Source organism: Polyodon spathula, chromosome 4, assembly GCF_017654505.1.
Source record: "Polyodon spathula isolate WHYD16114869_AA chromosome 4, ASM1765450v1, whole genome shotgun sequence".
NCBI classification, from domain to species: domain Eukaryota; kingdom Metazoa; phylum Chordata; class Actinopteri; order Acipenseriformes; family Polyodontidae; genus Polyodon; species Polyodon spathula.
This window is the reverse complement of record NC_054537.1, coordinates 42,219,856-42,240,402: the sequence shown is the minus strand read 5'-3', so window position 1 is coordinate 42,240,402 and position 20,547 is coordinate 42,219,856. Positions and strand designations below refer to the sequence as shown.

Below are 20,547 nucleotides of genomic sequence, written 5' to 3'. Positions count from 1 at the left end.
AGTATTAACTAACTGAGAGCTTGGTTGAAAATGAAAACCAGCAGCCACAGGGGGTCCCCAGGACCATTTGAGAAGCCATGCCTTAGATTATGCTACCAGGGATGCTGTTTTTTTTTTTTTTTTTTTTTTTAAATCTCATAAACTACTATTTCTAGTTTTATGTATTTATTTAAATATTATTGTTGTGTTTTTACTATAAACATGTTTTTTTTCTTTCAGGGGAAACTGGACAAGGCTGTTCCACTGTATGAACTGGCAGTTGAAATTCGGCAGAAGTCTTTTGGGCCTCAACACCCAAGTGTGGCCACAGCTTTAGTAAACCTGGCTGTACTATACTGTCAGGTGGTAAGTTGCAGCTACATTTTGCCACATTATCTGATATTTTGTAAAAGTGGTCTAAATATATACAGTTAAAGTAGTGGATTTAAAAAAAATTGAAATGACTTTTACCTAGGTATGCTTTTAATAATTGTTTCAGAAAAAACATAAAGAAGCTCTGCCCCTGTATGAGCGAGCTCTGAAGGTCTATGAGGACAGCCTGGGTCGCAGTCATCCCAGAGTGGGAGAGACGCTCAAGAATCTAGCTGTGTTGAGGTGAGTGGTGCTGGGAAGGTGCAAAATACAGATATCCCCCTATGTAGTTCAGAGCCAAAGAGTCAATATAGTACTATTTGTGTTCCACCTTATAACAGGAATGAAAGTGCTAGGGGAATGGCATTATGTGGCAAATGGGAGCCACAAGTATGCCACCTTATAACTGATTACACTGTATAAAGGGTCTGCTTTTAAAGGGGGAGCACTATACAGGTATTTTTGCATCTTGATTATTTAAAACTAGATTTTAAATTAAAATGTTCACATTTTGCAGGATTAATATTGTATACTGTGTATTTTTTTTATCCTGATAATGTAACTGTCTATTCTTTTAGTTACGAAGAGGGCGATTTTGAAAAAGCTGCTGAACTGTACAAAAGAGCCATGGAAATTAAAGAAGCAGAGCCGTCGCTGGTTTGTGGAAAAGCTCCTTCCAGACACTCAAGTGGAGACACCATCAGCCTAAGAAATGCTCCCCACCCCAATGTGCATGTAGATGTTGGTCAAAGGTGACCTGAATTATAATAACACACCATATAATCCTCTTGTTTTGTTTCTATTATGGCTGAAACACTGAACTTTTTAAACTACAGAGCTGAAAATATTCGGTAGCTCGACTGGATGCCCACGACCAATTTTGTAAATTTATAAATTTTTAAGAACAGTGTTCATTTATACAAAACCATGTCACATGTACCTCTAAAATACTCACCCTAGACAGCTGTTTCAATAAATTTATTCATCATTACTAAACTGTTATTTTTTTCCCCCCAAAAAACTAGCTAAAGATTTAGTGAATTGGGCTCTTAGGGTCAATTGCAGCGTACCAAATTGTGTCCACTTGATGTGTCTAACTAGTGGATTAAGAAGGTTTAGTTCACTTGATTGGACTAAAGTTAGTACACCTGCTAATCCTGATTGCAGCGTACCAGAAGTTAATCATCATAGGTAGATCATCTGCTAAATCAGACTAAACAAGATCCTGATTGCAGTGTACCAAATCACATTTTTTATGATCCTGTTCAAGTGGATTAACTTAGTACTGTGAAGGATAAGACAAATTTAGTATGCTTGCTTGTCCGATGCATTTACCAGTTAAAATGTTTTGCAGAGCAGCTGCATTTTTCCCCTGCAATGACTAGTACATCTGTACTGTATTCTGTACGTTTGTATGTCACATTTGGACAGTCCGATCCATGACAATAAAGTATCGCGCAATAAGGTAATATATATCTATCTATCCTACTTTTCTAAAATACACTTTTTATACCGTTTTCAGTTTAACTCAGTTATTATTATTATTATTATTTTTATTATTATTATTATTATTATTAATAATTTATTTGCCTTAATCCAAGGCGATTTACAGGTGGTACATGGTTACAATGCAAGTTAATATGCTTTAACTATAAAAAAAAAAAAAAAAAAAAAAAAAAAAAAAACTATGGTCTATTGAAATGGTACATTGAAATTTCGTTCTGTTCGATATTTTATTTTAAAATACTTAAACTCAAAATCAATTATTGTAAGGTGACATTGGTTTTATGTTGGGAAATATTTTTAAGAAAAATAAAAAACTGAAATATCTTGCTTTCGTAGGTATTCAACCCCCACACATTAATATTTGGTAGAGGCATTTTTCTCTGCAATTACAGCTTTAAGTCTTTTGGGGTAAGTATGTACCAGCTTTGCACACGGTGTCAGAGTGATTTTGGCCCATTCTTCTTGGCAGATTTGCTCCAGGTTGTTCAGGTTGGTTGGACGACGCTTGTGGACCACAATTTTCAAATAGTGCCACAGATTCTCAATGGGATTGAGATCAGGACTTTGACTTGGCCACTGTAGGACAGTCACCTTTTTGTTCTTGAGCCATTCCAATGTTGCTTTGGCCTTGTGCTTGGGATCATTGCCCTGCTGAAAGGTGAATTTCCTCCCAAGCTTCAGTTTTTTAGCAGACTGAAGCAGATTCTATTGTAGTATTTTCCTGTATTTTGCTCCATCCATTCTTCCTTCAATTGTAACAAAAAACAACATCCCCACAGCATGATGCTGCCACCACCATTCTTCACTGTAGGGATGGTGTGTCTTGAGGAATGGGCAGTGTTAGGTTTGCGCCACACATAGCGCTTTGAGTTTTGGCCAAAAAGCTCTATCTTGGTCTCATCTGACCACAAAACCTTTTCCCACATCACAGCTGGGTCACTCTCATGCTTTCTGGCAAACTCCAGACCTGCTTTCAGATGGTACTTTTTGAGTAACGGCTTCTTTCTTGCCACCCTTCCATACCTGCCAGTGTTATGCAGAGCTCTTGATATGGTTGACTGGTGCACCATTACTCCACTCCCAGCCACTGAACTATGTAGCTCCTTCAAAGTGATTGTTGGCCTCTGTGGCTTCTCTCACAAGTCTCCTTCTTGTTTGAGCGCTGAGTTTTGAGGGACGGCCTTTTCTTGGCAGTGCCTGGGTGGTGTGATGCAGCTTCCACTTCCTGATTATTGATCCAACTGTGCTCACTGGGATATCTAAATACTTGGATATTATTTTGTTCCCTTTTCCCTAATATATGCATTTGTATTACTTTATCTCTATGTTCTGTAGAATGCTCTTTGGTCTTCATTTTCCTTCAGATTCACAGCCTTACCAATGATCCTTCAACAGTGGGGTTTTTATCCAGAAAATGTGACAGTAACTTTAATGGTTCACAGGTGGAGGCCAATGGTAAGGTAATTGTGTCCTCATTTGGGCAATTTCTTTCATCGGTGCAAACTGGGAGCTTTCACAGCACAGGGGTTGAATACTTATGCAAACAAGATATTTCAGTTTTTTATTTTTCTTAAAAATATTTCCCAGCATAAAACCAGTGTCACCTTACAGTTATTGATTCTGAGTTTCAGTGTTTAAAAATAAAATATCAAACAGAACAAAATTTCAATGTACCATTTGTAATTCAGTAATATGAGAGAATTGGTCAGGGGTCTGAATACTTTTGCAAGCCACTGTGTGTGTGTGTGTGTGTGTATGTATATGTATATATATATATATATATATATATATATATATATATATATATATATATAATATATATAAAACTTTAGATCTCTTATTCAACATCACGTAATTAAAGAAACTGCAAAAGTCTACCGGAAGCCATAATAGTATAGTATTTCATGTTAGAGTTCGAAAGGTCACATTTTTCAATTATTGTTAAGTATATGGAAAACTACAAAGCTGTATGTAATTTTAATATATTAACACAACATTATTTAGGTTTCATTTGACTTTATGAAGCAAATTCTGCTAATTGTATCGAGGAGATGCAAAACTGTTGGCCATAGCTGCAGGTTAGTCCTCCATTATCGGTCTAAATTATTCCACTTGTTCAGATTAGCTAAACCAATTACAAGGATCATCTGTTTGGTATATCAGGATTAAGTAAATACAGATTTTTTGGATTTTCTAGTCTGCATTTTAGTCCACTTGTCTGGTACACTATATTATTATTTGATTTATCATATAACTTGCCCATTGTGACTGAAACTCACTTGAGACAGGGAGATGCAACTTTACACATTAGAGATTCTATTTGCATAATCAGTCAAGCTGTGTGCTATGCTACATATTGCAGAAGTTTTTAATCTTTTTTTTTTTTTTAAACCTAAGAAATTAATTTAGTTTCATTAGAGTTTCTTCCATTCCCTTTTCAGCTTAGAGGTAGAAACAGAAGACCATGGCAAAGAGGATTGTATGATTGGAACCTTGGGACTCATTTAAGAATGGTCACTAAACATCATGGTGGACCATAATTGCAATTAGTGTGCATGTTCATGATTTCCTTATTTACTGTTGCAGTTGTATTCATTATCATTCGAAATAGTGGGCATATTATGGTGCACACCGATTTTATTGTGCCACACTATGGTAATCAGAATAAATATGTCATTTGTATGGTAATGCATGATAATGTATTTAAATGACACACCCTTCTCTGAATAATAAGATGAGCTTTAGTCACACTGTATTTATTAAAGGGCAATAATCGTAGTGTGCCCTTATAGTTAGCGGTACTTAGTTTGTTTGGAAACCAGGCTTTAACCACTGCTAGCTATTTTTCTGGTCTGAAGTCTGTCTCACATCATGGTGGCATTACTTGCATTAAAGTTTTTATATTGAGCAGTGAAAATGTACCTGTAAATGACAGGTTCTATTAAGTGTGAATGAATGTTCTAATTTTTTGGGATTTTATTTTATAGTTCATTACATTTGTACAAATAGAGTGGTTCAATAAAACACAGGACCAAACAAAGTATAAAAACCACCTCCTCCACTAAAATTTGTAACTCCTCAGCGTGGTTTTAGTTTGCATTAACTCAGCCTGTCCCCTGCAGAGTGCTGTGTCTGTTGATCGCTCATTTGTGGTCAATGTAAGCCACCTTCACCTTTTCACAATAAGCCACTGACCAAAAGATATGTCTGGACTGCTGGGGCTTTTTTTTTATTACTGGGATCACGGGTAAGTCTTGGACATTATTGTGCATGCTAAATTATCACTCACAATACATGTATTGTGCACGCTATGGTATATAAATTAGCCAAATAGTGTGCATGTAAATTAATGCGTTCTTTGTTAGTAAATGGGTCAGAATTTAGATTTATGGTGCAAGTTACAGCTACATTTAGTGCCCTTTCATAAATGAGGCCCCTTGTGTCCTACTAAGTGCTATCAAAGTATGGTTAACAGTTACTTACAACCCACTTGTTTGCTCTAAAGTATTTATTTTTTATATTGAGTGAGAAATTATTCTTCATTTTAACAGATAAACAGCAAAGAAAACAAGACTGTTAGTTTTAAATGCTGTTTATTAAATAACCACTGGGATATATTTTGTCTCATAAATACAACATATATTTAAGAAGTTTAATTTAAATATTTTAGTTACTCGACCGAAACACATGGTGCTGAAATGTTTTTTTGTTTGTGGCACGTATTTAACGAGGTGGGGTGTTTTTTTTTTTTTTTTTTTTTTTGTTAATTCAGTTTCAGAAAGGTGACTGATTTGCACAATATCTTCCAAAAGTCAGTGTGCACTGAACTTTGTTTTATTTGTATTTGAGGCATCAGATTGGTTTTTTTTGTTTGTTTGTTTTTTTCTACCTTGCTGGCAAGGGGGAAGTCCTGTCTTCAGCAACTTCCATACTATGTACTACCAATTTTTTCTGCATAATTATTCCCTGGTCAACTTATGTTACGGTAAAAATTTGAATATTAGCAAATCTTAAGTTTCACTGGTAAATGTCAGAAATAAACCTAACGCTTTTTCAGACATTTACCAGTACATCTCAAGAATAATGAAGTGCCTTTGGCTAATGGCTTTAACCGGATGTCTTGCTTTGCAAATTGTAAGTCTTCAGGAGTCCTGTGTAACTCCCAAGTGCCACAAGCGTCTACCATGCTGCAGTAAGTAAATACATCTATTAGTGCCTGTGTGTCATGTTTTGTGTCCTAACAAGTGTGATTTTCTGTTTAAAAAACAAATGTCCTAAATGATTTAATTTGCGTTTAACAGAATGTGTTGTTTTTTCATCAAACTACTACGTATTTGGTGTACGATATACTTCAACACCACTGTAAATTGTTTTATACACAAATTTACCAGAATGTTGGTCGTTCTATATGTCGATCACAATATTGTTCAGTACCATGTTGAATTGCTCAATTGTGCATTACTGTAAGCTTGTTAATGATTATTTTGTTAATAGAAAATGTGTATGCAGAAATAATGATTATTTTGTTAATTGACAATTTATATGCAAGAATAAATACCGGTGTCGTAGGGAAAAAGTAGACTAGGGTAAAAGTAGATCACGCAAGTGATGTAAGGTAAAAGGAAGGTGCGGCATCTGTTTGATTAAAGGGGAAGTTAACTGCACTTAGCATTTTCTGTCTGATCACTTTATTTGCCAGATCGTATGGTAATGTGTTTACCACCTCTTTCTTGGTTTTATTTATTTTCTGTCTGTAAAATATGTGCGATGCAAAGTTTTCTGTTATATCTTTATACTCGGACTAAAGTGTTAAACGTTTGTCAACTTTTTCTGCCTGTGTGTATTTAAAAATGTCGTTGTTAAGTCAGATGTAGGCTGTAGTTGATGTGATCGCAAAGATTTATTTACTGTATATTATTAAAAGGCTTTACACGTCAAAATATTGTCAATCTTTAATCAATTAAAATGTTTTAGTAATATATTCTAATGACATACAATCATAGAGTATAATTAGTATTGCTTGTATTATTTTGTCAGTAGGCCTAGCGGTAACTATGTTTACAAAGACTAAATATTATCATCAAAGTTTTAAAGAAAAATAAGACTAGAAGAACTAGAGTATTTATTGTAATGTATATTATAGCATTCTCTTATCTATCGTTATACTGTCAAATACGTCCGATCTACTTATTTATGTAAATGTATACTTACAAAATCCATTTAAAAGTATTTATTTTGTGTTACTATATGTGATCTACTTATTCCCCAGACGTAGCACTAGTATAGCAAACTATGCGTAAACCTTAGAAACAATGGAACCTCCCCTTTAAATTCTAGACTGCGATCCACTTTTTCCCCGGTCTACTTTTTCCCCAGGACACCTGTTCCTTATCCGATGATCTACTTGTATTTACCAGTAAGCTTTGGTAAACCATGATTACCTGGTAAATGTCCGAAAAGCTTTTTCTTTCTTCATAAGTTCAGACATTTAACAGTAAAAGTTAAGAATGACAGACTAGATTCAGACTTTTGCTGTAAACTATGCAATATATGACCAAATTTAAATACAGTAGAACACGAACTCCAAACTTCCGGCCTACTTAACACCCCACTTTTAGCCGGAAAATATGCAAATCACACAACCACGTGTGCTATGCAACCAGATAGGCACTCTTAAGTGTCATGCTGGACATGAAGGCAAACTTACTTTTACCAACAAAGAGAAGGCCAATTTCAAAGCAAGTAGTGTTTTTTGCTACAGTTAGTGTCAATGGGGGAGTTTCCATGTGTGGTTATTTACACGTAAATGGCGATGCCCTTGCATGTTTGGGAGAACAGTTTGAGGGAATCGGGTTTGTGGCCAAGAATAACAGCCAGAGAGGGGATAGGGTAAATCTCATTTACTCGTGAGTAGGGGTTTACCTAAATCGCAATTTTGCGGAAATTGGGAAATTGAGGGGTCACCTCTTTTAGCGAGCAATACATATCGGACAATTTACGGAGAGAAAAAAAAAAACTGCACGACGCAAACTATGTATCTCCCTCCTGTAGATCTGCTTTTTTTTTTTAATTATTTGTTCGCCGTCCTCTGTGCATTGCACGTAGGCAAAAAAAAAAAAAAAAAGTCCTTAGACAAATAACTTACAAAAAAAAAAAAAATACTTCAAAGCAGTTAACTTTCTTGGTTACTGTTCAGATCATAACGATGTTTTAATCAGCCTATCGGTGCGTCTGTACTGGCATTTCTGTGACTTGTACTGTACGGTAGGGGGCGGGACAAAGTGCTGCATTGTTTTGATTTAGGTTGCTAAATCTTCTACCTAGTTTTCAGCATTGGAGGTAAAATACCAGAAATTGACGACAAAGCAACAAAAGCAAAGTACATTTCGGCTGATGATCGTGTCAAGGTATTTCCCAAAGAATCTGTAGATGGAGGTAATTGTTTTTCACATATTGTAATGTGTCTTTGGAGAAAATATGATCGATCACTAGCTTCAGAATCACATTAAATGAAAGGCTACTACAGAGGCTGCTAAACAGAACGTAAAATAAACAGCTTTCAGAAAACAAACTGGAAAGTCAGCGCAGACAAAAAGTATTCCTGTCGGTTGTAGCCAAGTTAAATCAGTACTGCATGCACGATCCAGCACAGCCACCTCGCTTCAAACAACCTGCTTCTTTTTAAACGCAGTTACAATTTTAGACCCAGATAGGCATATTTACTTTGTTTTCACTCTGTACTAATAAAATAAATTATTTGATGGGACAAATAACATGACAACGAACATGCTGCATATATTGCCTTTATTAAAAAGTATGCCAGATGCCCTTGGGTAACTGAGTTTTGGGACTGTTAATAATCGATTTCCACATATGTATAACTTGGCAAAGCTTAGCCTTACACTTCCAACCATTTCAGTGGATGCAGAGCATGCAGTCTCAATGTATGGGCAAGTCCACACCAGACAGAGAATGTTGGCAGCAACTGCTGGGTGTTGTTGCATACTTGCCTTTAACAAACAGCAGCACCCTGATTTAGTAAGGAAGCAAATCCTAATTTTATTCCATAACCTACCCGCGAAAAATATGTAAAGTTACTGTGATTTAAGTAGACCCCTGCTCATGAGCATGATGTAAAACACACCAATTTTCACATGGAAACGTCCACTGCTCCCAGTCCAGACAGCCTTGGGAGCATATGTGGCGCATACGTCTTGCACAGATTTTTATAATCCTATGTCTCTGCTGGTTTTCAACCATAGTGCTCTGCAATAGCTGGGTTGGACAGTTTCATTATATACCTCAGGGTTAATTATTTTCTTTAATTAATAAGTCATGTGATAAATTAGTTGAAATATTATTCACTAAACAACATACCAGTCCACCAATGGACATTTGAAAAACAATTTGGGCAAGAGCAGTAAAACACATTATTAAACAACCACATATGAGGCATTTACAAATCACAGCTTTATTACATGAGCTTAACACTGTGCTTTAGAGTTTCACTCAAACAAGATGTCATCTAGCTGACAACCATATACATATGTGTACATGTTCTCTGTGCATGGAAAGCACATTTTCCAGAGCTGTCAGCAAAAACTGCACAAGAACTTTAATTTGCATGAAGTACGGTGAAAAGAGGGTCTTCAAGTAAAATAAACTGTACCAATGGAAACCCAAAATGCACAATGTCTCTAGAAAAATTAGAACACACACGGAAACTCCCCCAATGCTAACATGAATTTATTTCCATTTAAAGTACCAGTTTAAAGACTTTATGTTGGAAAACATGGATTGAGAATTGATTAGCAGTTTGCTATGCATGTGGACTGGCAGAGCTATACTGGTGTTTTTTTCTGAAAAGAGACTAATATTGCAGATAGCAGACTGTTTGGTTCAAATTGCATGTACTGCTTACAATTGATAGAGACCCTGTGTCTACAAGTTTCTTGCCCAGCATTGACTAAAAAGAGCTAAAAAGATAACAATGCTGTGGACCAGAAGGGGCCAGGCTGTAAGACTTTGGAATGCAAAGCATAAAGGGGCTAAAAGGCTCCCAGGGACTGGCGTTGGACCCAGAGGCTCTCAGAGAGATCGAAAGAGATAATGCCACTAGGATCAAAGGGGCAGATTTATGAACCTTTTTTCTCCAGGAGTGTGAAGAATGCACTGTGTTCAGAGGTTGTCACACTAGACTACACACACACACACACTAAATTAACAGAATAATGTGTTGTACCTTGACCATAGGAGAAAGGGGAGGTGGACCATCTATACAGAAGGGTATTTAATGTCATGCAAACATTGTAATGATGAGTATTCTGTTTGTCCTGTACCTGGGACCAGACTCCCTGCATATTTCAATAAACCTGGCAACTGATTGAAGAAAAGGACTCTGTGCATTTTCTTGAATCTACTTAATCACCATCATTTTTTTTTTAAGTTACTTCACTTTACAACCAGAATAATTAGTATTTTATTACTATGCTGTCGTCTTGTGTTATTTGCCAGATTGAGGTTGTAGGTGTCAGGGGCACATGTTTACTAACGCTATGGTCATTTCAGACTTACGAACAGCCTCCATTCCCAAGGTGTTTGTAACACTGAGGTTCTGCTCTACATAGAAATAAAACACAATGCCTTTTAAGTAAGTGTTACTGATACAGTATTTGTTAATAAAAAATTGCTGCTGAACCAATGCATTTTCTTCATTTGAATGTCTACATTTTTCTCATCTGTGCCATAAGTTTTGAGACTCTGTTTTGACTTTGGAACTGTTTCACCACCACAAGCTGCTTCCACCTACAATAAAGTGCACAAGCAAAAAATATCTAAAATAAATATCTGGTTTTACAGACTGATTAGCACATATTCATATATTAAAGTAATGTTATGTAGTTCAAGATTAGTGCTAATCTGGGGACTGAATCCAGCTGAATAGAAGTTAGTACTGTAAACATACAAATTAGTCTTATGCCAGGATATCCTACAATAAAACAAAAATATACAGACTGCTTACTTTGTATTCCTTTTGTTGTTTTCTACAGTGTCTGTCATACTGGATGTTGGGATTCATGACCATTGTGGGGAAGAAATCCTGCATTGCATTGTAACCCAAATAATAACTTGCTGTACCAAAACTTAAACGATACCTGTATAAGCCAATTAAATCATTACTTTCAATGGACATTACTTACAATATTTATAGTAATCGTGGACCCTCACCTGTTAACAATAATTAGTGACAACAGGTTAATTAGGTAACATGCTAGTTAACTCGGAGAACATCTGACAAAGACACTTTTACTCTTAGGCCGGTGTTCCAACACCGTGTTATACACATTTCAGACTGACTTGGGCTTCAGACTGAAATCCCCTTGCTCTGGGTGACCATTTCATTGAAATTGAAAAATTCATTTTCATTTAAAAATTAAAATTTTGAATGCAATTCACTTATGATTATCAGCTTATATAAGTACACATATCATATAATGAAATATTAAGTGTTTATAGACAAGTTTATATAGTTAAAAGCATAGATAATCATGAAAAACCTGGTTTCAATCAGGTGTACTCAAACGTTTGACTGGTACTATGTATGTATGTGTGTGTGTGTGTGTGTATATGTATGTATATATATATATATATATATATATATATATATATATATATCGATTACAGTTAACCTGACTCACGGTGTATTCAGAAGAAGCATTAGACCACAACATATTTGGAATTCACTCCTAAACGAGTCATAAATCCATTTTAAAGCGACTATCACACACACACACACACACACACACACTATATATATATATATATACATACATATACATGTATAGTGTGTGTGTGTGTGAGTGATAGTCGCTTTAAAATGGATTTATGACTCGTTTAGGAGTGAATTCCAAATATTTAACAATACACCAGTAGAGTTTCAGCCACAATAGATTCACAAAACATTTTATCTGTATGTTGTGGTCTAATGCTTCTTCCGAATTCACCGTGAGTCAGGATTAACTAATCGAAATTAGGCACAATTGAACTAAGACACCTGTCCACACATTAAGGTGAGGCGATTTGGTCCCTGTGAGCAATAACAATGTTTAACAGTTTATGTTTCTTACCTGACTGGTGTCCACCACCTCTGCACTCACTTTCTCAGTCCTGGGTCTGTGCTGTCACCGGCGCTGACATCTTCTTCCACGCTGCGACTGTTTACATTTTGCACTTCTGCACTGAATACACGGAGTCGCTGATTCTACAGTCCTCTTAACAACAAAACCCTAAACTTTGGGGAGGAAAAAGGTTCCTACACTAAATTTAAATATACATTGTTACTTAGGAACAAAAATCTGTATCCAAGAATTTAACGTTGCTTTTTTATTTTTATATTTTAAAACGTGTAGTTATTTTATTTTGTGCATTTCTACACTATTTTTAATAATGCTTATTTATTTGTGTGTATTTTTTAACTTCAAAAATAATTCCATTGTTCCAGATATTGTGGACGTATCGACCTACTACATATACTCCAGTAATTCTGATTTATAGCACTTATTTGAAGACGTATACACATTCTATTGTTTTCTAAGCTAATATTGTGTACAATACTACATTGCTGGAACGGTAAATTATTGTTTTACAACCAAATCGGATTACAGACGGAACTCAAAATATTGCACCAATCTGTACGGTACTGTGTTCAGGAAACACAAAACCTGAACTTTGTGCTTCAGTCGTGTTGCTTCACCGTAGGTTTGCAGTGTTTTGATTGTGAGATTCAAGTTACTTGCAAATATGATCGAAGACACTACCGCTGTTCGAAAGCAACACAGATTTAACCTGACGCATCTGCAAAATTATTTGTCCAGCAGGATACGGGGGTTTCCTAAAAATGAAACAACATTTACTGTCAAGCAGTACAGGTAATTAATATGAACTGTCAGTGTCATACTTGGACTAAGACTGTACTACTGTACCTTAAGTTAATAAACAAAGCATTTTTATTTTTAATGTACTAAAAATAGGTTAACACAACTTTTATAAATATTAGTGCTATATAGTTACTTAGACAGCACGTTACGTGTGAACTGAAAGGAGCTTTATGCAACGACCAGATGAGTGCAGAAGGAGGCGTTCACCTTTAGTGTACAACACAGGGGTTGTGCAATGTAATACTTTCTGCATCCAGTATCTCAAACTTAAGCCGTTAACATTCAACCCCGTGTTAGGATTAAAGTAATAAGTAATTACACTCCTTCTGTTTATGGTTGCCTGTGATACTTAATATACTGGTGTAGACAACTCATATATATATATATATATATATATATATATATATATATATATATATAGTTTCACCTTCTTTAATGAGAAGGTGGATTATTGTGGCTCTATAGTCTATACAGAGGAAATTAATTACTATTTATGCATGTCTTTGCAGATCAGGGCAGTCCAATCCTACTTTTCTCATAAATAAAGCAGACAAAAGATATGTTCTGCGGAAGAAGCCTCCGGGCCCCCTCTTGCCAGGTGCCCACAAGGTAGAAGCCGATCATTTCAGGACAGTTTTTGCCCATTCCTGCCAACTGTTAATGAGTGCAGGCTGGGATACAGCTTTTGATACAGATGCTCTCATGAGAGAAGTTAATGTACATATTTGAGTTTTCTTCAATTATATTATTAGTGACTGGAGATATGTGTCTGTGTGTGTGTGTCTGTGTGTGTGTGTGTGTGTGTGTAAAAAACAATCATTTCTGACTAGTATCGTCTTTTAAATATGCCCTCCAAATGGCAAATGTTTTTGCTTATTACAATTGGCATCAATGTTACTGTGGCCATTTACATTTTTGTATTGTGAGATACATATATTTGCCACTAGAGGGAGAAGACAGACCATTACATTCATAAGACAAAAAATCAAAGTGCAAAACAACTTAAAAGATACAACTACATCCTCATATTCACCTTAAACAAGATTATTACATTTAAAATAGATTTTCTATAACATTTTTAATTACTAATTAGGTCATTCCTTGTCAAGTTGCAGAAATTGCAGGACAGTAATGAGAGTAGCGTGAAAAAAAGGATACCAGAACACTATTTTCTTCCTATCTAAAAAACTTTCCAAGATATGCCCTTACTTTGGGGGGCTGGGAGGCCAATGGCAATGTCAGTGTCCAAGCTCCATGAACAGTGTTTTGTATCTTTGATAACTGGTTGATACGCCACATAATCTGTTTTGATTGTTGGAAAAAAAATCGCAATTTTCATTGACTATTAACAAAGTGAAACTAGCACCGTTAAAAAGACTTTAAACAGGCCTTTTAATGCTGAATGATATTAAGTACCTTAAAAAACAAATTGACCATCAATTTACACTCAAAATATTTGCACACCATAAGAGATCAAAAATTGTTATTTTTCGAATATTCTGTCGCTACCCAAAAATTGAAAAATCATGAGAGAACAAGAGTACTTTTCATGGCAATATTAAAATGCCTCATTTGTTCTTCCTGCAGGTTTGTATAATACAATAATTGTGTTTTTATATGGTTGATCATTTAATTTAACATATAAATAACAATGCAATTAAACATAAAATAGGTGGCCTTGCATTTCTAGGAACTCCTCCTAAATGACAGCTTCACAAAAATTCACTAACATTTATTTTCTTTTTAATTATGAAAGGTGGACAGAGAGTACCATGTGCAGAAGGCTTTGTTTTCAGCAGGATTCCCTGTTCCTCAGCCCTTACTGTACTGTGATGAAGTTTCAGTCATTGGAACTGAGTTTTATGTGATGGAGCATGTGCAGGTGTGTATAAGCCTTGCTTCAGTCATACTGCACTGAACTAATAATAATAATAATAATAATAATAATAATAATAATAATAATAATAATAATAATAATAATACTAAAATAACTGCACAAGTCATTTTCTAATCAGTTAGCCCAAAGGTAATTATTAATCTCTACGTTTGTTAAAATGGTGCAAAAGGTATAGCCTTTATAAATGTTCTCCATAGTAAAAGCATAGCTAAGTGTAATAAAGCATAGTGAAAGCATGGTAAACATAGGTAAGCATTGTAAAGCCTAGAGAGGTATGGTAAAGCATATTAAAAAAACATGTCAAAAGCTAACGCATGGGAAAACTGCAAAGATTCTGTGCAAATTTACTGTGATAAACATTTATAAGGGAGTGTTCATTGAAATCATACACAGAAATGGAGTAATCAGACACCGAATAATTACATTTCAGTGTAAAATTTAACTTGATTATGTGTGCGACACTCCAGCATTTAAATTAGCTGATCAAATAATTTTGTAAAAGGAAACCCTCTAGGGTAGTGGTTCCCAACCCTAGTCCTGGGGACCCACTGTGTCAACTGGTTTTCATTCCAACTGAATTCCAACCCTTAATTGAACTGACAATTTGTTTAGTTATACCTTTTAATTGTTCTCGGCACTTAAACAGTTGCAAATTTCAAGTTAGCTATACCATTTTATAAGTAAATTGAACTCTGCAACTGTTCAAGTGCTAAAACCAATTAAAAAGGTCTAATTTAGCAAATTATCAGTTCAATTAAGGGTTTGGTTAAGTAATTGAGAGCTCAGTTGGAATGAAAACCAGCAGACACAGGGGGTCCACAAGACCAGGGTTGGGAACCACTGCTCTAGCGTGGACACAATTACTGGTAAAAAAAATTGAGCCATTTGTTTAAAAAAAAAGTCTAACTGTAATTGTACTAGCTGATAATTGGCAGCCATACCTTAGTGTATTATGTAGTTCATGGAATCTGAACTAAAAGGTAAAATCATTAAGATTGCTTATATCAGTGATTCAGACAGATTCAATCATGCAACTGCAATTTGACTAACACATGTATCTAAAGGGGATCATCATAAAAGACTATTGGAGTACTCATTCTGCATAGTATGCTGTTTCCAGTTATTTACACCTTTTGTGGATTCTTTTGATCTGACTAACTTGTTTTTTCTAAACCAGTGAAATACAGATCAGCTATGTTTAATATCACTGACAAATAGACAGCTACTGGTTATGCTATGCTTCCCCTCATTGTTCAGTAACGTTTGTGTAATGAGTATTTCATGCAAACGATTAAATTATTTGTTTTATTATGTATTTTAGGGACGCATATTTCGAGATTTGAGGCTTCCAGGAGTTAGTCCCGCTGAACGTTCTGCCTTGTATGTTGCAGCAGTTGAAACACTGGCAAAGTTGCATGCATTGGACTTGAATGCTTTGGGTCTAAAAAATTATGGTAAAGGTGCTGGTTACTGTAAAAGACAGGTATGACATTGACTTGTTGCAAGGATAAATGCTGTTTTTTAAGGAGTAAACCTTAATAAAAAAAAAAAAGTTAATTTTACATTTGCAACAGCAAATTGTCAAATCTATAGTACTGAATATGTTATGCATTTGCCCACTGTGAAAAGCTCTTGTTTCATTATGTATCAAATACATATTTCTAAGAATGATGCTTCCAGCAGTATTATGTTGAAGTAAAGCTTTTTTTTTTTTTTTTTTGATAGTCAAACTATGAGAGAAGCATTGATCTTAATAAAAATGCTTCTGTTCTTGTGATAACATGTCAGACTTGTAATTCTGGGTTACTGACTGATGCAGCCTATTTGAGATGAAACTGTTAACTTAATGTAAATACTGGCCTGTTATAAAAAGAAAGACAAATAATAGTAAAGCATTATTTTTTAAAAAATCTTTAAGGTAAAAAAAAACCCTACCAAAATGGGACATTAACTTAAATAAAGGGGCATTTTCAACACAACCTAATAAAGTGAAGTAGACAATCCAGGCCAATATGATTTATTCAAAAATCAGAAACAACAAAAATAAGATGTGGTACATGTATCTCTAATGTTGTATAGCTAGTTGAAAAGATAAGTATCTAGTTGTATTGCTCTTTGTAGGTTCTAAAAATACATTTTGGAATTATAAAAATGACACAATTCTATTGTAGAAACCCTGTAGTAAATATAAAACTGGACATTTTCTCATGCATTCATGGCTGAAGACATCTGTTTTTTTAAGGTGTTAACTTGGACAAAACAGTACAAGGCTGCAGCTAATACTGATATACCAACCATGAACACATTATCCAATTGGCTGATTAACAACCTGCCTTCCAGTGACGATGAAGTAACTTTGGTCCATGGAGATTTCCGCTTGGATAATTTAATATTCCATCCCAGTGAGGTATGATGCCTGTTTTTCAAAGCTATATTCCAGGACTAAATTACCCCCTGAATGTATTTGTTCTTTGCTGTTTATGTTTTTATAGACTTTTATCAGAATCAGTAATAGATTATTTATTTTTTTTATTTTTCAAAGGCTCGAGTATTAGGAGTGCTTGACTGGGAACTTTCCACCACTGGACATCCAATTGTGGATTTAGCCTACTTCCTAATGCCTTACTCCTGGCCCCAAGATCTCAACTTTATTGACACAATGGGGGCGATAAGGGGGATAGAAGGTATAATATTCTACAAACCTTTTTTTTTTTTTTTTTCCCTTTTAATTGCTATAAAAGTGCTTAGGATGTAGAATGGCCTGCCCTATTGTTGAGGTGTTGCTGTAGGGGTGTTCCAAGGTGCCAATATTCAGGTTACAGACTGTTCGGTAATTGGAAATTACAGACGTACACCATAAGTGAACCAGAAGGCCTTCTAAACTGGGATCACACTCGTTGACTGTATGAATAAACTATGAATTCCTTTTGGAACCAAAACCATTGTTCTCGAGCAGCAGTTTTGTGGGTGTAAATTCTCAATAACATCTGATAAAAAATTAACAAATGTGCCCCCCTCTATATATGTTAGGGAGACGCATATTCCCGAGCCACTTTTTTTTTTTTAGGATATTTGCCTAGTATTGGGTTGGGCCAACATATGTCCTGATTTCAGCCTTGACACAGTGTGGCATAGATTCCATTAGGTGCTGAAAAGTGTTCAAGGGATAATCCATTGAGTCGTTTATATTTCACACAACTGGTGCAGAGAGGTAGGCTGAGGATCATGATGATAAATGTGTTGGTCAAGTTAATCCCTACATGCTCATGTTGATTCAGTTACCAGCAATCCAATCTTTTCACTCCTTACACCACTGCTGCGTATTTTCTTGTTAGTTGTTTTGGCAATTGGCAACTGCAGCAGTTCATCCGTTGCAAGGTTCTTTGTGCTGTATGGGTTTACATGGGTGTGTGTGTCCTGCGTTTAACATTGCTGTCATTGGAGCTACTGTTTGATATTGGTCAGACTTGAAAATCCTCTCTAACTATCTTTTCCATCTGCCCGCCACTAAGTGTTTGTGGACACAGCTAGCTGTCTCTTAGGGCAATCATTTTTCATTAATTTTGGCATTGCTTGTACACTCTGATGACCAGTGTCTTGCTACTGTGGTAACTGCTCAACATGGATTCACTATCATGTATATTTTATCTATGATTTTCTCCGTTTCTGGTAGACTGATTGCAATAATCTACTCATACAGCTTTAGGGTGAACACGATCAACTTCATTTTCATCTCTAATTCAGGGCAATGCCAAATCCAATTGGGTAGACCCAGTATGTCCCAATAAAATGGCCTGACTGTATATATCAAACCTGTCACTTCCTAACTAGTTTTCTCATTTGTGTTATGTTGTTGTTCGTGTAAATAACTGTTGCATTTATTTTCTTGGAAATTAGATCGATTTGGCTATTAACAAAATGTTCAAATGCAGAGCACCCACAAGAGGGAGCCAAGACCTTGCTACAAAAAAAAAGTAATAGGGTAAAATAAACTAGAAAAAGCTGTTTCGTCTGTGCTAGGTGGAAGTGTAAAAAAACAAACACCACTCACCTTTCCTAAATATACAGATTACTAATGTACAATATAACACATTTTCCAAAAATCTTGTTGTTATTAAACTTTTTTTTGTTATATTACAGTATCACATTTTCATGTAACCTGAACAGTGAAACAGATCTGCCATTTTAAAATAGTAATAATAATAATAATAATAATAATAATAATATGTCTGAATGATAGAATGGTACCTCAAAGTCCAACAAAGCCTTAAACAGTGATCTAAAGTCTATGTTATGCCATGAGCAAAGGGAGTGACAAATATCTGATAGGACAGTTTGTAATTTATTTATTTAAAAAATAAAAAAAAATGACTAAATTACTAGGTGACATTGATGTTAACGGTGTAAGCAACAGGATAAAAATCATGAAATCATGAAAAATCAGAAAATCGGAAATGAGTCAGCCGGCAGTATTTGTCACAAAGTAAATGGAATTTACTACAACAAAAAAAAAACCTGATCTGCATGTTTCTTTCAACAATATTATTAGTCCTAATAATGTCTAAATTAGAGCTTGTCAAAGTAAAGACCATGGTACCTTGCACTGATAATAGTTTACTAATGAATCATGAGGAGAGATTTCCATGGAACTGGATTTGTTGGATTTTGCTAATACAGAACAGTAAGAATTAAAATTGTCGTATGTGGAACTTTAATAATGGAGCAAACCATTACTAATCAGAATATCAGGAGGCAACAAGAGAAACTAGGTTGAGAAGGCTCTCTGGCAATGATTTATTCAGTATATTTATTTAATGTATTTGTAAAGTATACTGCAGAGAACAAGCCCCACCTTCCTTTTTGGCAGGCAGCGAGTTCTATGTTACGCATTGAATAATCCTGTAGCAGTGCCTGTTAACTGAATTAATATTTACACTGGACAAGATGTATTCACCCCCAAGGTAACCAGGCTCTGCTTTTGAAATATTTCATTTATGCAATGCGTTTAGGCTCTAATATTTACTAATAGGTTGAATGGATGTATGTGGTCTGATTCAATGAAATGGCCTTGAGTACTTTATAAATTCTTAAACGTATATAAAAATACAATAGACATATTTCAATGAGTATATATCAGAGATTGTATGTAGATGTAATGTCATTTCGTGTTCTACAATATTGCTGTGACATGAGTAGCTTGGTTTGATTTAGTGCTGAAACCACCTCAAATTCTCAAGAAATACACAACAATCTAATACTGAAAGCAATCAGGAAAATAATACATGCAGAAAAGGCACTGCTAATAGCTGAATAACAATAATGTAAACACTGGACCTAAGACACACCATTCAAATGTGGCAAGATAACTTAAACAAACTGAATGTATGGCTGCATTATATTGATGTGCTACTGTCCCTTCCGGAAGTTGGAGAGTTCCTCTTTGTCCACTGTGGTAAAACTATAAGTCAAGTTGTGATTCCTTGAAACATTTTTCTGCTTGACTTAGGGATATATCTTTAAGGCATTAACTAATGTTTTCATTTAAAAGACTGATGTTCCATGTTAGAAGTGTATTTGCTTGTTGAATTAGTAGTTGTTGAATTATTAGTAAGCTACAGGATAATGTTAATTTATATTACTTAATTATTTGTTAAATTAGTTATTCTTACAGCTACAGCTTTACCTCACGGATGATATATTTACAGCAAAATAACTGGAATGCAATGGAAATAGTCTACAATCTGTTGAAACCTATTTCTTCTTGGATTTAGCTGTGCTGCATTGTATTGTCAGTCTTATCGTGTCCAGCTGTTATCCTAGAAGTACCTCACATGGGAATTCCTTACCTTAAAGTAC

At 35.2% G+C, this 20,547-nt stretch overlaps 1 protein-coding gene across 3 annotated transcripts in view; it reads left to right on the top strand.

Moving 5' to 3' along the window:
* The window catches only part of nphp3 (nephronophthisis 3), a 97,679-nt gene that overhangs the window by 24,664 nt on the left and 52,468 nt on the right, over positions 1-20,547 (top strand). The window contains exons 25-33 of one of the 3 annotated variants that reach the window (XM_041247943.1): positions 220-345; positions 479-594; positions 930-1,080; positions 10,653-10,672; positions 13,304-13,403; positions 14,551-14,676; positions 16,013-16,174; positions 16,934-17,098; positions 17,234-17,375. In XM_041247943.1, coding sequence (XP_041103877.1) covers positions 220-345; positions 479-594; positions 930-1,080; positions 10,653-10,672; positions 13,304-13,403; positions 14,551-14,676; positions 16,013-16,174; positions 16,934-17,098; positions 17,234-17,375 — 1,108 coding nt within the window. Of the gene's footprint in view, positions 1-219; positions 346-478; positions 595-929; positions 1,468-10,652; positions 10,673-12,586; positions 12,786-13,303; positions 13,404-14,550; positions 14,677-16,012; positions 16,175-16,933; positions 17,099-17,233; positions 17,376-20,547 lie in introns of those variants that run through there. The other 2 variants (XM_041247942.1, XM_041247941.1) reach the window with 2 other exon arrangements.